Genomic DNA, 14,639 nt, shown 5'->3' with positions numbered 1-14,639 from the left:
GAGGATCGCGTTCCGAGCTTCGTCTAGGGTTTTGCAGAGAGGATCGCGTTCCGAGCTTCGGCGAGAGAGGGGTCTCGCTGCGAGAGAAAGTGGGCGAGAGGGAAACGGCTCTGCTTCGCGACGAGGAGAGGAAGCTAGGGGTCTCGCTGTGAGAGAAAGTGGGCGAGAGGGAGGCAGCTCGGCTTCGGAGAGGGACGCTGCTGATGTGTAAGTCGAATGGGTCGTTTTGCCAGCTTGGATGACGCCGATGCTTTGTGCCGCACAAAACCGCACAAAACGCACCGCAGGAGAAGCTTCCATATATAGTATCATAGGTACGTCATATTTTTACTACGTTGAAAAATTGATCGTCCCTTTCAGTTACGTTCAAAAGATATTGACATTAAATCGACGCAATAGCTGGCTATATCGGACACCAATTTTATCACTCCGGTACATTTCTTACATGAAACATTATTAAACATTCATAAGACTTTCTAATATCCTTAATCATTAATTTCAAACATCATAGATTCATATTCGGATACACACAACATGCACTATCATCTCCTTCCAAACACAACACAGATAATTAATTAACAGTACTGCTCGATCGTGATCGAGTGCTTTATGATTTTTATTATTCTTATTATTTTATTTTCTTAGGAATATATATAGCAGTGCTTCTAATCAGACAGCCAGCCAGCCAGCCAGAAGCTAAGGTGCATGCTTCATTATTCAGCAGGAGCTTCATGATCGGCTTCATCAACATCATCCACATACTTGGAATCAAGCGACTGCGAGACGACGCTAACATCACTGGCCATCGCCATAAAATTGGATCCCAAACCATCCAAGGACATTATTCCCACAAATTCCGGTGAACTGCCTGCGCCAATCGACCCACTAGCGAAGCCTCCAAGCGTGGTGGTCGAGTAATTATTTGTTTGATTTTCCATCTTACTATCAATGGTGTTCCAGTTCACCAAACCAAAACCAAGGATATCAGTGTACACCTGCACGCATGGAACATTAATAATCAATATTAATTAGTTGAAAATTTATTGTATTAGGAGTAGTTAAGCTTAATTAATTATATATACTACTCACGCGATTCTGATAATTCATGCGGGATGTGTTCCAAGCCAGCATCCATTCACGGTCGGCTCCATCGTTGTTCACCCCTCTGTACACAATAGCTTCTTTCGAAGGACCGATGAGCCTATCACGGACGTGAAGAAATCCAGCCCATTGCCCATTTTGAATGATTTGAGGGTAAGGAGAATGCCAAACAGCGCCTTCCCAAGTGTGATTGAGATCAAATGTTAGGTTACCTCCGGTGGCATTGTAAATCATGCCAAGCGTCGAGGTTCCAGTGCCGTAAGCCTCCTTCAGGTTGTGCACAAACCGACTCACGTTCGTCGCTTTCTCTTCTGCGTTCATATACTGCAAAGCCACTCTTGCTCTGTCTCGGGCGGTGATTTCAGTGATGTTCGGATTAACTAGTCTCACTGTGTCGTCCGTCACTGGATTCCCAAACACGTTGGTCGCCATGCTTAATTCTATATATCAACAAGAGAAAATGTTTTTTTTTCTTCGGATTGCTCTGTAAGGAAGTGTGTGCAACATCGTGTATTTATAGAGGAATCAGATCATATATAGCTTAACTAAAATATAAATAATTAATTAATTGAAATGGGAAAAACGTGGCATTAACTTCTCCGAAAATAATTGAAATGGAGGGAACACTTAATAAATAAAGAATTGAAATGGGAAAACAACGTGAGAATAATTTCTCCAAAAAATAATTGAAATTTAGGGACCACTCACTTACTGATAAATAATTAATTAATTGAAATGGGAAAAACGTGGCATTAACTTCTCCGAAAATAATTGAAATGGAGGGAACACTTAATAAATAAAGAATTGAAATGGGAAAACAACGTGAGAATAACTTGGACAAATATTTTTTTTATTATTTTCGGGGTGTTTCTCTAGGCCGTTTTGTTTCTTTTCTCTATCTATTAATTTTTATATGATATCAGAGTTATGATCTTTCTTTTTCCTTATTTTTCCTTAAAATTTAACTTCTTCCTTCTTTAATTCCTCTTCCTGTACCTCAATTCCAACACTAGATTTCTACAACATTAGTCAACAACAACATAAACATCTTGGAGCACAACAGCAAATTGAAGCAACCCAAAGATCAACGTGCTCCAGCAACATTTTCCAGTCTCATTGCCAACGTCCATTTTTGTCAATTTTGTGCGACAACCTCGAGAACTTCGACAACTACAGTAACAATCTTTCTTTATTTTTTTTATTGTTTCCCCTCCTCCATTTGGCCTTTTCTTAAAAAAAATGAGAAAAAAAACGTGAAAAAAACAAAGAGAAAAAAAAGTCGACCCTCTCCCTCATCTTGGCAATCGAGTACTCAATCATCTAATTCTGGAACATTTTCACTCTCCATCCCTCCTAATGCCAGACATCAATTTCTGAAATCCCAAGATGTCATCCAGATTCTGGAACAACTCGTCATATTACACCGGAGTATAATATTTTTTTATTCTTATAGAAGCTTCATCTTATCATGCATCCGACATGCTACAAATAGGCAATGGCTCAGGTTTGCAAACTGTTCACATTGGGAATACATCCTTTCATTCATATGGTCGTACTTTTCGCATACGCAATATTTTTCATGTTCTTTCTATTATTAAAAATTTGCTTTCCGTCCGTCAATATGCTCTTGATAATAATGTATTTATTGAATTTCATCCTAATCATTGTCTTATGAAGGATCCTGTGACAGAAACTATTCTACTCCAAGGGGACACTAAAAACGGTTTTTATCATCTTCAACCCACCTCTCTCAAAACCTTTGTTGGAGAACGCACGGATAAAATCTCGTGACATGCACATCTTGGTCATCTGTCTCTACGTCTTGTTCAGAATATTATTAATCGTTTTGGTTTACCAACTTCTTTAGCATCATCATCTCATTTATGTGAAGCTTGTATGAAAGTGAAATCTCATAAACTACCTTTTGTTTCCTCTACTCGCAACTGCAGTTTTTCTTTAGAAATTATTCACTCTGATGTATGGGGTCCTGCTTCTATTCTTTCTAATCAGGGTTTTCTTTACTCTATTATTTTTATTGATAATTTTAGTAAGTTCACTTGGATTTATCTTATGAAAAGAAAATCTGATCTCTTTGATTTTTTTTTCGTTTTCAAAAGCATGTTGAGCGATATTTGATCGTAAAATATTCTTCTTTCATTCTGATTCTGGAGGAGAGTATCAAGCGCTTCATCGTCATCTTACTTCTTCTGGCATCCTCCGCTGAGTCTCTTATCCCCACACTCCTGAACAAAATGGACCCGCTGAAAGAAAACATCGTCTTGCTGTTGAAACTGCCTTAGCTCTTCTTTATCATGCCTCAGTTCCACTTAAATTTTGAGATGATGTCGTCCAAATCGCGGTCTACCTTATCAATCATTTACCCACTACACTACTTCAAAACAAGTGTCCCTTCGAAATACTTTATAATCATTGTCCAAATTACTCCTTCCTCCATATTTTTGGTTGCGCATGTTATCCTTGACTACTATCTTATTCTAAACACAAGTTAAACCCTCGCTCTCAACAATGTGTTTTCCTTGGTTATAGTAATTGGTATCATGGGCGACCGAACGGATATATATTTCTTGACATGTTACTGTTGATGAATCTCTTTTTCTATTTGTAGTTGCTACCTTGGATCCTCCTTCAGATAATCGAGGCATCTTTCTAATATCACCGAGTAAAATACTAGAATCCCCACAGATTGCTCCATCTAGACATATTGAAAGAACAAGGGGAGACAACATCTTGGGTCCTGCTCCATCTCCACAAATTCCTGAAGACTCAACAGCAAATGGAGATTCACTCTCTAGTTCTGATTCTCATCTGTCTGATCACTCATCTCCGAGTAGCTCTAATGATGATATTCCTCGGCAGATGCTTCTTCTAAACGATATTTATGCACAATGTCAACAAATCCCCACTTGTTATCCTCTTCCACGTGCTCTTCTTGCTTCTTCAAATTTTGTCAAACCTTCTAGTTTTACACAGGCAATCAGAGATCCAAATTGGCGTGCTGCGATGACTACAGAATTTGATACTTTTCTTCACAATGCAACCTGGAGCTTAGTTCCTCGTACCCCATCTATGAATATTGTGGGTTCTAAATATGTTTATCGATTTAAGTATCGTGCAGATGGTTCTATTAACGTTACAAAGCTCGTCTTGTTGCTAAAGTCTTTAATCAACAGCCAGGTATTGACTTCAATGATACTTTTAGTCCAATCATAAAAATTACAACTATCAAATTGCTACTATCTATATCTATTAGCTCCAATTGGCCAATACGACAATTAGATGTTTCCAATACTTTTCTTCATGGACACCTTGAAGAAACTGTTTATATGGAGCAACCCCCTGGATTCATCCACCCACAACTTCCAACACATGTGTATTTGAAGGTTGTCTTCTCTCTCAGAGCAAATATATTGTTGGACTCCTACAACAAGCTAAAATAGATGGTGCACGTCCTATCTCCACTCCAATCATTGAGGGTGGTTTCACTGAACATTCATCCTCCTCTTCAATATTTGACTCCTAGATTTACCGTAGAATTGCTGGTGCCCTACAATATGTCATAATTACATGACCCAATATTGCTTTCATTGTGAATCGTGCCTGTCAGTTTATGCATGCTCCTACGGAACATTATTGGGAAGGTGTTAAGAGAATTCTTCAATATCTCAAAGGCACTATTCTACATGGTATTCTTTTATATCGTCAGTCTTCACGAGAGTTGATTGTCTATAGTGATGCACATTGGGATGGATCTCCTAAAGAGAGACGTTCTACTAGTGGATATACTATATTTTTGGGTAAAATCTTGTTTCCTGGCTTTAAAAAAAGCAACCTACAGTCTTTCACTCAAGTACTGAAGCTGAATATAAAGTTATCGCTAATGCAACGTCAGAAATTATTTGGCTACAATTTCTTCTTTCGGAATTATACTTTTTCCCAACTACTACGCCTAAAATCTAGTGCAATAATATTGGAGCAACTTATCTTGTGAAAAATCCTATTTTTCATTCTCGTACCAAGCATATAGAGATTGATTTTCATTTAGTTCGCAAGCGTATGGTGACTCGACAACTTTCAATTTCTGATATCTCTACGAAAGATCAAATTGTTGATATATTTACCAACCCATTATCTAGACAATGTTTCACCAAGTTAGCACTCAAACTCAACGTTCAGGCATTCGGGGGGGGGGGGGGGGGGGGGGGGTAATGAAAATAATCTCTAATTGATTTCAATCAATTGAGATTTATTATATTTGTCACACAATCAAGATCGAAATGAATCAAATAGCAAAAATAATATTTCCAAGTCTATTATAATACTATGTTTATAATTATTATGATCGTATGTCTTATTAAATCTTTCCATTATTATTTTGGACAGTTTGTATAAATAAGCCTATTGGCTTTAGAAATAAGATTATCAAAAAGCTTTAAATAAGCCTTTGGTACTTCCCGCCTATTCCAAGATTTCAAAGATTATTTCATAACAAGGAGATATGTAAGGATTTAACTTGGCATGCTGATAAAAGAGTACTTGACGGTTACTTGTGTCATCCGGCTGATGTGCCCGCTTGGAAAGTAGTGGATCACAAGTGGCCAGATTTTACTGCTGAACCTAGAAATCTTAGATTGGCCTTATCAGCAGATGGGATCAATCCCCATAGTTTGATGAGTTCTGCATATAGTTGTTGGCCAGTTGTGATGATCACTTACAACCTTCCTCCATGGTTGTGTATGAAGAGAAAATTTATGATGCTGACTTTGTTGATTTCAGGTCCCAAACAATCGGGAAATGATATTGATGTTGACTTAGCACCTTTGATCGATGACTTAAAAAGGTTATGGGATATAGGTGTTGATGCATATGATGGATGTCGAGAAGAGAATTTCTTACTTAGGGATGTCTTACTATGGACAATCAATGATTTTCCTGCATATGGGAACATGTCAGGTTGTGTTGTGAAAGGATATTATGCATGTCCTATTTGTGGTGAAGAAACATATTTGACAAGGTTGAAGCATAGTAGAAAAATGAGTTATACAGGCCATAGAAGATTTCTTCCTACAAATCATCCTTATCGAAGGCAAAAAAAAAGCATTTAATGGGAACCCAGAGCTTAACCCCGCACCGAAACCATTAACTGGGCATGAAATTTTGGATCGAGTTGAAAGAATTAATTATCGTTCGGGAAAAGCAAATGGGAAGTTTCAGTTAAAGCAAGGTGAAACTGTATCATGCTAGAAAAAGAAATCTATATTCTTTGAACTTGATTATTGGAAACATCTACATGTTCGGCATGTTCTTGATGTAATGCATATTGAAAAAAATGTATGTGAAAGTATGATCGGTACTTTGCTTGACATTCCTTGAAAATCAAAGGATGGAGTAGCTGCAAGACTAGACCTTGTGGAGATGAATTTGAGGATTGATTCGGCACCAAAGATGGGGGAGAAGAGAACCTTTTTGCCAGCGGTTTGTTATACACTAAGTAAGGATGAGAAAAGAAAACTTTGCAAATCTTTGTTTGGAATAAAGGTCCCCACAGGATATTCATCCAATGTTAAAAATCTGGTGTCGATGAAAGACTTGAAACTTATTGGCCTTAAGTCACATGACTATCACACTTTGATGCAACAATTACTTTCAGTCACCATCCGTGATGTCTTGCCTAAACATATTAGAGATACTATCACTCGATTTTGTGGCTTCTTTAACGTGCTATGTAATAAAGTGATAGATGTCTCGAAGTTGAATGATTTGCAAAGAGAGATTGTGACAGTGTTGTGTTTGCTTGAAAAATATTTTCCCCCATCTTTTTTTGATATAATGATTCATTTAACCGTTCATCTTGTACAGGAGGTCAAATTGTGTGGACCGGTTTGGTATAGGCAAATGTACCCATTTGAAAGATTCATGAAGATCTTGAAAGGGTATGTGCGAAATCACAATCGTCCTGAAGGGTGTATAGCCGAATGTTATATTGCTGAAGAGGCTGTGGAATTTTGCTCGGATTACATGTCTAGTGTGCATACAATTGGGATCGCATCAAGGTATCAGCAAGTACAACTTACTAGGCCTCTATCTAGCTCAATATTACACTCAACTTGTCATGATGAGTTGCATCAAGCACATCGTTATGTCTTGGAAAATGATGTTTACGTTGATCCTTATATCGAGTAATTCTCTTACTTATTTATATTTATTGCACTGTTCTTACGTTCTACTAATTAACTTATTAGTATTCCATTAGTTAACTTATCCCTAATCTGTTCATTAGGGAGCATATGGAATTTTTGAACTCAAGCTTTCCTCATAAAGTCAAATCCAAAAAGTGGCTACAAGATGAGCATAATCGGACGTTTATTGGGTGGTTACGTGATCGTGTGGGAGCAGTTGGCAATTCCAGCTCTCAAATATCAGAAAGATTGAAGTGGATAGCGCGCGGATCTAGCAATCAAGTGTTGAAGTACTCTAGTTATTTGATTGATGGAGTTACGTTTCATACAAAAGAGCGCGATGATACACGAGTTGTTCAAAACTCCGGAGTAATCTTAGTTGCACAGACAATGCAAGTTGCTAGTGCGAAGGACAAAAATCCAATTGTGTCGGACATGACTTTCTATGGAGTTATTCAAGAAATTTGGGAACTCGATTATCACAATTTTCAAGTTCAGATGTTTAAATGTAATTGGGTTGAGAATAATACTGGTATTAAAGTTGATGACCTTGGTTTCACGTTGGCAAACCTCAACAGAATTGGATTTAAATCTAACTCTTTTATCATAGGAAGTCAAGCAAAGCAGATATTCTACATTGAAGATCCTTAAGATCCTGCATGGCATGTTGTACTTGCCACTCCTACTAGGGATCACATGGAATACATAAATGGTGATGAGTTGGAAAATTCTACAATCCACTATCCAAGTTTCACAGGAGGGTTTATATCAATGGAATCAATGGACGTTGATGCCATAGATAAAAATGAACCATCATGCGTTCGTGAAGACTGTGATGGGACATGGATTGATAATTAAGTGTAATCTATTGTTTAACCTGTGTGTAAATTTTATTTGTTGATCTATTTTGTTAACATATTTATTCTTATTGTAATATAACTATCATTTGTCTTCATTCTCGCTTTATTTTCTCTATAATTTAAATGCCTAACAAGTTGCTGCCTTTTGCAGGAAATAGGGTTCTCATCAGAATTTGAATGTGGACAATATGGCCGCTAATGCAAAGAGATTACTGAGGATTCAAAAGGCTAAAGAAAGTTCTTCATATTCTGCCACTAACAATAGTTGCGAGGGTCAAACTTCAATGAAATCTACAGAAACGGAGTCAACTAGAACATCGAGGGGGCGTACACATTTGGATAGGCTTGTTAGGCTAAGAGTCCAAGGAATTAAAAAGGATGTTAGCTTCAATAAAATTGGACAGCCAGTTGGAGAATTTGCGGGTGAAATGCAAAGCTACATTGGCGTTCTCGTGCGAGAAAAGATCTCAATAACTTACAAATCATGGAAGCAGGTGCCAAATGATGTTAAAGAGTTAATATGGGAATCGGTGAATGTAAGTTAGAATGCTTTGAGAACTTAAATGAGCAGTAGGCTGTGGTTATGCTATATTTAATGTTCTTGTTAAATTTTTTATGTGTTTTTACAGTTGACGTACAATATTGACCCAACTTGGAGGAAAGCATGTTTAAATTCAGCAAATAATAAATGACGTCAATATAAAGCTTTTCTCACTCAAAAGTTTGTTTTCAGCAAGCTAGATAAACCTGATGAGTTGAAAGATCCCCCGATTGGCTATGGTATTTCACAAGAGGATTGGAGTTCCTTTGTAATAACTCGCATGTCTCCCGACTTTAGGGTAAGATTCATAATTGATTTTAATTTTTAGAAGATAGTCCTAATGGTCCTTAACTGATGTTCTACAATAGGATCTTTATTTAACATAGTGTGATTCATTTATTCGCTGTCAGTTTTGAAATTTCCAGTTCTCCACCTTCTGAAAAAACCCATACTAGGGGGTTTTTATCTTACGCAAATCTACTCGATGCTAGGGTTCATACTTTTACTCCTTTATGAAATCTTTACTTTTGTGATAACATAAAGTCGAAGAAACAAGCAATATGTTTTTGATAATGGCTTAGATAACATTATCTCTCTTTTATTTGCTGTGTTTCTTAATAGAAAAGATAATTGTTATAACAATACTTCTAACAGATAGCATTAATTGTTTCCTTGTGTAATTCTAAGGTTGAGGGTTCTCTAACTATTTGTTTCCTTGAACCTTCCATAGATTGCTATTTTTTCTCTACACCGCAGACAATTTGCATTAAAGTTCACATATATATATTTTGAATGTTGATAGTGAATTTAATTGATTTTAATTTTTAAGAAGAGAGTAAGTGATGAACAAAAGAATAGAAGAAGGCAAAACGTATACCCTCATCGACTGTCCCGTAAAGGATATGCACGTTTCGCTGACGAAATTGTGAGTATGTTGAAGCTGGTGGTTTATTTTTGAATCTGATTTTGTAGGAATAGGGCATGATTCATTTCTTTTGTAGGCATCTGATTTATGTAATGATGATGATATAAATCGAGCTATTGTTTTGAAGAGAGGACGAGCCAATAAGGAGGGTGAATTTGAAGGCGATGATCTCAAAATTACAGCAAAAAAGATTGTATGTGATACATGAAAAATAACTATTTTTTATTGATTAATTTTGTTGTTAGAAACTATTTTGTTTGTCCGGGCATGTTAGGATGATTACGTTCAACAAAAAAAAAGGAGGGGAAGCTGCGCTTTGAAGGGGCTAGGAAAGATATCCTCACAAACGCACTAGATTCTGAAGAACATGCTGGGCGTGTTAGGGGGATTAGAGGTCATATTACTCCAACAATCTATTTTAATGTTTCCAAAATCTGGAATACTCCTCTGCAGGATGGTGACTTAATCCTTCATCATCAAAAGGAGTTGTTAGATGCAAAGAAGCTAATCTCAGAACAAAGTGCACGGATAGTAGAACAAGATACACGCATACAGAAACTTGAAGAAATGTTCAAAAAGGGTGGATGCGACTTTGAGTTTGAGGAGAAAGGTAGTTGCTCGGTGAAGTTGCCTACCACGAGTGAGGATAAGATCAAACCAGAGAAGAGTAAAATTTTGAATGATGAGGACATGCAAGTTTTAAGCAAGACTAAGTTTTTGCATGTATATATGTATTTAATTGTGGATACTTAATATTATTTTCAATAATGAGTCCATCAATGTGTGACATGATTGATTGTCTTCTAGGGTATGCCAGTTGCACTGTCACTGGAATCAAAGTCCAATATTGTGGCCTATGGTACAGTTATTCATGCCAATGGGGATGAAAAATTACTTCATGGTGTTCCGTTACCCATGAATTGCATGCGCGTCTCGATTGATGAGGTTGTGGAGAATTCAGCAAGGTTGCCCTTTCCCATTCCAAATGAATGTGACACCATTGGTGGCGCAATTGGGACCCATGTTGCTTGGCCTGCACGTTGGGTAGTGATGAAAAATGAGGTAAATTTCTGACTCATTCGGCAACCACACTGTGAGTACAAATTTAATTCTTCATTGGGAATTTTTGAGGAATCGTTTCAGCAACCACAAATTTCCAGCTTCTGATTTTGTTAGTGTATGGTTTTCTAATTTTTTTCTCATTTGCTTGGCATAGTTGTTTAGCTAGATTTTTCCAACCAAACCTTCTTAGATTTTGATTGAAGGTTGTACGTATTTGTTGGATACAATTTAGTAATACAAGATATATAAGAGCTAGCACACACATGTAATCTGTACATTGAGGTTACATGCATGAACAAGAACATTGATGGTTTTTGAAACCCAATTAAAGGGTTGTTCAGAAAGATGCTAAACATAAGAGATAAAACTTTCTACTAACATATTTACATTTGCAATTTGTAGAAGCCTCAAAGGAAGAAAAGTGTTGCAAAAAAAAGAAGTAATCCTGTCTTGCCATCAAATGTGCAACAGTCATTACATTTATTGTACTGTTACTCTATGCGTGTTTTGGACAACCCCGAAAAACCTATATCAATTATTTTTTATCATGATTTCTTTGACCATGAGTACGAACTGCTAGTGAACATTGAAGACATCACACCTATTTATGAGTTGGAGCCAATATCTGCTAATTGTCTGGTTGCTTACATGTGGTAAGTTTTCACATCACTCATTTTTTTCATTTTATTTGTATTAATAGGCTAACATTTTTTTGCTTGAATGGAAGGTTTCTATTCAAAAAGATGAAAAAAGAAAACAAGGTCGATAAGTTCATATTTGTGGATCCACAAATACTTCCAGTAATGCCATATGTATCCAAACTTGACAAAAATGAAAAGACTGAATACATGAATAACTGGGCAAGTGTGTTGGCTGATAGGCTGAGTGGTGCAACAAAAAATCAGCTAGTTTTGGTACCTCACAATGTTGGGTAAATAAATATTACAATTTCATTTTTAATAGATTTATTTCAACAATTCTGTTGAATTTATGCATTGACTAACTGTTTTGTGCATAGTTGTCATTGGATTTTGACTGTCATCGACCCTTATGTGGAGATGGTTTATTTGTTCGATTCACTTAATCATCGCAATCGTTATGAGGACTGGAAATATGTAGTGGATATGTGAGTACATATTTGTTTTTTAATTAAGCATTTAATTTAATTTATTACTCATTTGTCAACTCTTGTGGTACAAAGGAGCTTGAAATTGTTCAATTCGAACAAGCAAAGGAAAGGGAAAAAGAAGCCTATGTGGGAAGTCGTAAAGGTTTGTATATTTTATATACACACATATGTTTACTTGTGATTAATTTAAAACTATTTAATTGTTCATTATTCGTTGATAATTTTTTGTTAACATAGGGTCCTCGACAACCTGATGCTAAACAATATGGGTTTTATGTGATGAAATTTATGAGAGAAATTATTGAAGGAAATGGTACCGGCGAGATGGATTCACTAAGCTCAATGGTAATATTTGACATATTCTCAATTTTCTCAAATAATTTCTTTTATTTGACTTTGCTTCTTCATTACTGATTTTTTTACTAAATTAATCTGGGTTTATTAACAGTTCAAGAAAGCAATTTACTCCAATGAAGAAATTGGCGAAGTGCGATCCGAATGGGCGGATTGCGTACTAGACTATATTCATTACTAGGTATAAATTACTAGACTTCAAAAGATGGTTGAACACTTTATTTGTGACTCCATGACTTATTGATTGTGATTCCTTACTGCCAATAATTCTGCGTTTCTACCATGAGAAGAATTAGTTGACATTTCCCTTATTTATTGCCTCTCTTTGTGGTCCAAAATTAATATGGTTGGGTTGTGTGAGTAGCTTATTTAGTTGTTTCCGAATTATGCAAGGACTGACAATGTGGAAGTTATCTCTTTGTGAATTATTAGATGATGACCTTTTGTATCTTATGAGTTGCTCTACAAATTTCTTGTTTGTATTCTCCTTATGGTTTTCGTCTATATGCCATGACTTCATCTTGTTTTTCCTCCTATAATTTATTATTTTTTCTTTTTTACAATCGCGAATGACAATTATGATGCTTCATCAAGCACAACTATGTTAATCTATATGCATGTTAGTGATTCCTTGAGAATAATGAAATGAAGAGCTTGTAAAGGCATTTCGTGTATGATCCATAGTATATTGATATACAAAACATCTATATACTGTAGTTTAATTTCTTAATAGTTTGCTCTATATACTTTTGCTTGGACGAGCAGTGTAAATTACCCGTGAATTGCACGTGCATTGCAGCTATTTTTCCAGTTAGTTTTTCTTGTTTTGCTCTATATACTGCAGTTGCAGTTAGATTTTCTCTTTATATTGATGAAATGGGAATGAAAAATCTATTTTTCCCAGCTGGAATGTAGTGAAAATTATAGCTCTTAATCTACACGTATTTGATTGACACTTTGGTTCTTTTAGGTGTCCTATGTAATTATTAAAGCTATGCGTATGTGATATCTATTTTGAGGAATTGTTTTACCTCTACAAACAATTCACCCTACCATAACTCATCATGATGATCCAATTCTTTTGGTTCAAGTTTTAATTGGATAGGCTTTGAACCCATGTTTTTTTACTTTCACTTATGCTTTTGTGATGGGTCTGTTTATTGCAGATCAATTTGCAGCTCCTGGCAACTTGTGACTTGCAAAATGGAAAAGAATATTGTGCCTACCAGGTCTCAAAGGTAATGCAGTTTGGAAAATGGCACAGAAAATTGCATGAATATTTTGTTTCAAGATGTTAATGGATGTAATGCGCTTTGCATGGATTCTATTGATCTTGCATGATAGTTCACTTAAATATTAGATGCATGTAGTGCTAATTATTTAGTAAACTATGCTAAGCTAGGTATCACTGCGCCTAGAAACTTTGGCAGAAATCAACTCTTATGCCACAACAATAATATCTTAGTTCAGTTTCTAAAGGTAATAATACCTTTTCACTATATACATTCTCTGGTACATTTTATGCTGGTTTTAAACTTGCACTATGTTTCATGAAATCATGATCACTATTGTAAAGGGTAACTTAAATTTACTCTTTAATAAGGTGCATGGTTTCGATAGTTAGAAACGATGTTTGCCTCACTATTGCATTGCTCTGATGTGGAAGTTTAATTTATAATTATAAGCACAAAATAATGGTTATAACACATTTGCATACATCTATGGTTGCCTCTTTTTATTGTATTAATATTCCTCCAAGGGCAATTGTAACGACCCGCCTTCTACTAACTAGCTGTAAGGCCGATCGTCACATTATGCTGTGCTAAATGCTATTCCATGACCATTATTAAATCTAGGTGTAGAAGCTGTACTAATTGAATTTTTTTTTGCTAAACTACTAACATTTCTTGGTTCTATACATGCTAAGGGGTGTAGTCTAACTATTAATAACATATTTTACCTCCCCCATGGTCAAGGAACTGAACTTAAACATTTTCTCGCTGATATCAGACCTCCCAATCGATCCATTGATCGATTGGAATGTCGAATCGATCCAGTGATCGATCCAGCACGCTACTGTGCTCGGGACAATATTCTGGATCGATCGGCTGATCGATCCAGACTGGCCAATCGATCCAGTGATCGATCCCAGAGCCTTTTGTTCGCGACGGAATTGGCTGGATCGATCGGCTGATCGATCTAGACGCCTACTGTTCGCGAGCCGAGTTGCCCAGTCGATCAATCGATCGATTGGAAACCCTCGAATCGATCAGCTGATCGATTCGAGTTTCTGACTTCGTGCCAAGGATCTGATTTCAGCACTGTCTCGTGCCGAATCACACCTAATGACTCCAAAAATGATTAAGAACATCCTAATAATAACAACTAACATTCTAACATCATAAAATAGTGTTCTAAGCATAATAGAGTGCATGGTTAACTAATTCATAGCAATTAACATACTAAAGCG

The 14,639-nt window shown here is 36.4% G+C and overlaps 1 protein-coding gene across 1 annotated transcript; it reads right to left on the bottom strand.

Moving 5' to 3' along the window:
• Positions 1–492: 492 nt before the first annotated feature.
• On the bottom strand, positions 493–1,602 carry LOC122030887 (23 kDa jasmonate-induced protein-like). The gene is made up of 2 exons (XM_042589935.1): positions 1,090–1,602; positions 493–995 (listed from the first exon to the last, which is right to left on the bottom strand). Exons 1-2 carry the CDS (start codon positions 1,531–1,533, stop codon positions 714–716), a joined length of 726 nt encoding a protein of 241 aa, XP_042445869.1. The 5' UTR covers positions 1,534–1,602; the 3' UTR covers positions 493–713.
• Between the last annotated feature and the right edge of the window lie 13,037 nt (positions 1,603–14,639).

Source organism: Zingiber officinale, chromosome 11A, assembly GCF_018446385.1.
Source record: "Zingiber officinale cultivar Zhangliang chromosome 11A, Zo_v1.1, whole genome shotgun sequence".
Classification (NCBI taxonomy): Eukaryota; Viridiplantae; Streptophyta; class Magnoliopsida; order Zingiberales; family Zingiberaceae; genus Zingiber; species Zingiber officinale.
The sequence above is the reverse complement of the archived record's forward strand: the minus strand, read 5'-3'. Positions and strand labels throughout refer to the sequence as shown.

Excerpts from the sequence above, each read along its gene's own strand:
- LOC122030887 (XM_042589935.1), bottom strand. The coding sequence starts at position 1,533 with ATGGCGACCAACGTGTTTGGGAATCCAGTGACGGACGACACAGTGAGA. Across the intron at positions 996-1,089 it reads GCATGAATTATCAGAATCGC|GTGTACACTGATATCCTTGG; the intron begins GTGAGTAGTATA and ends CCATGCGTGCAG.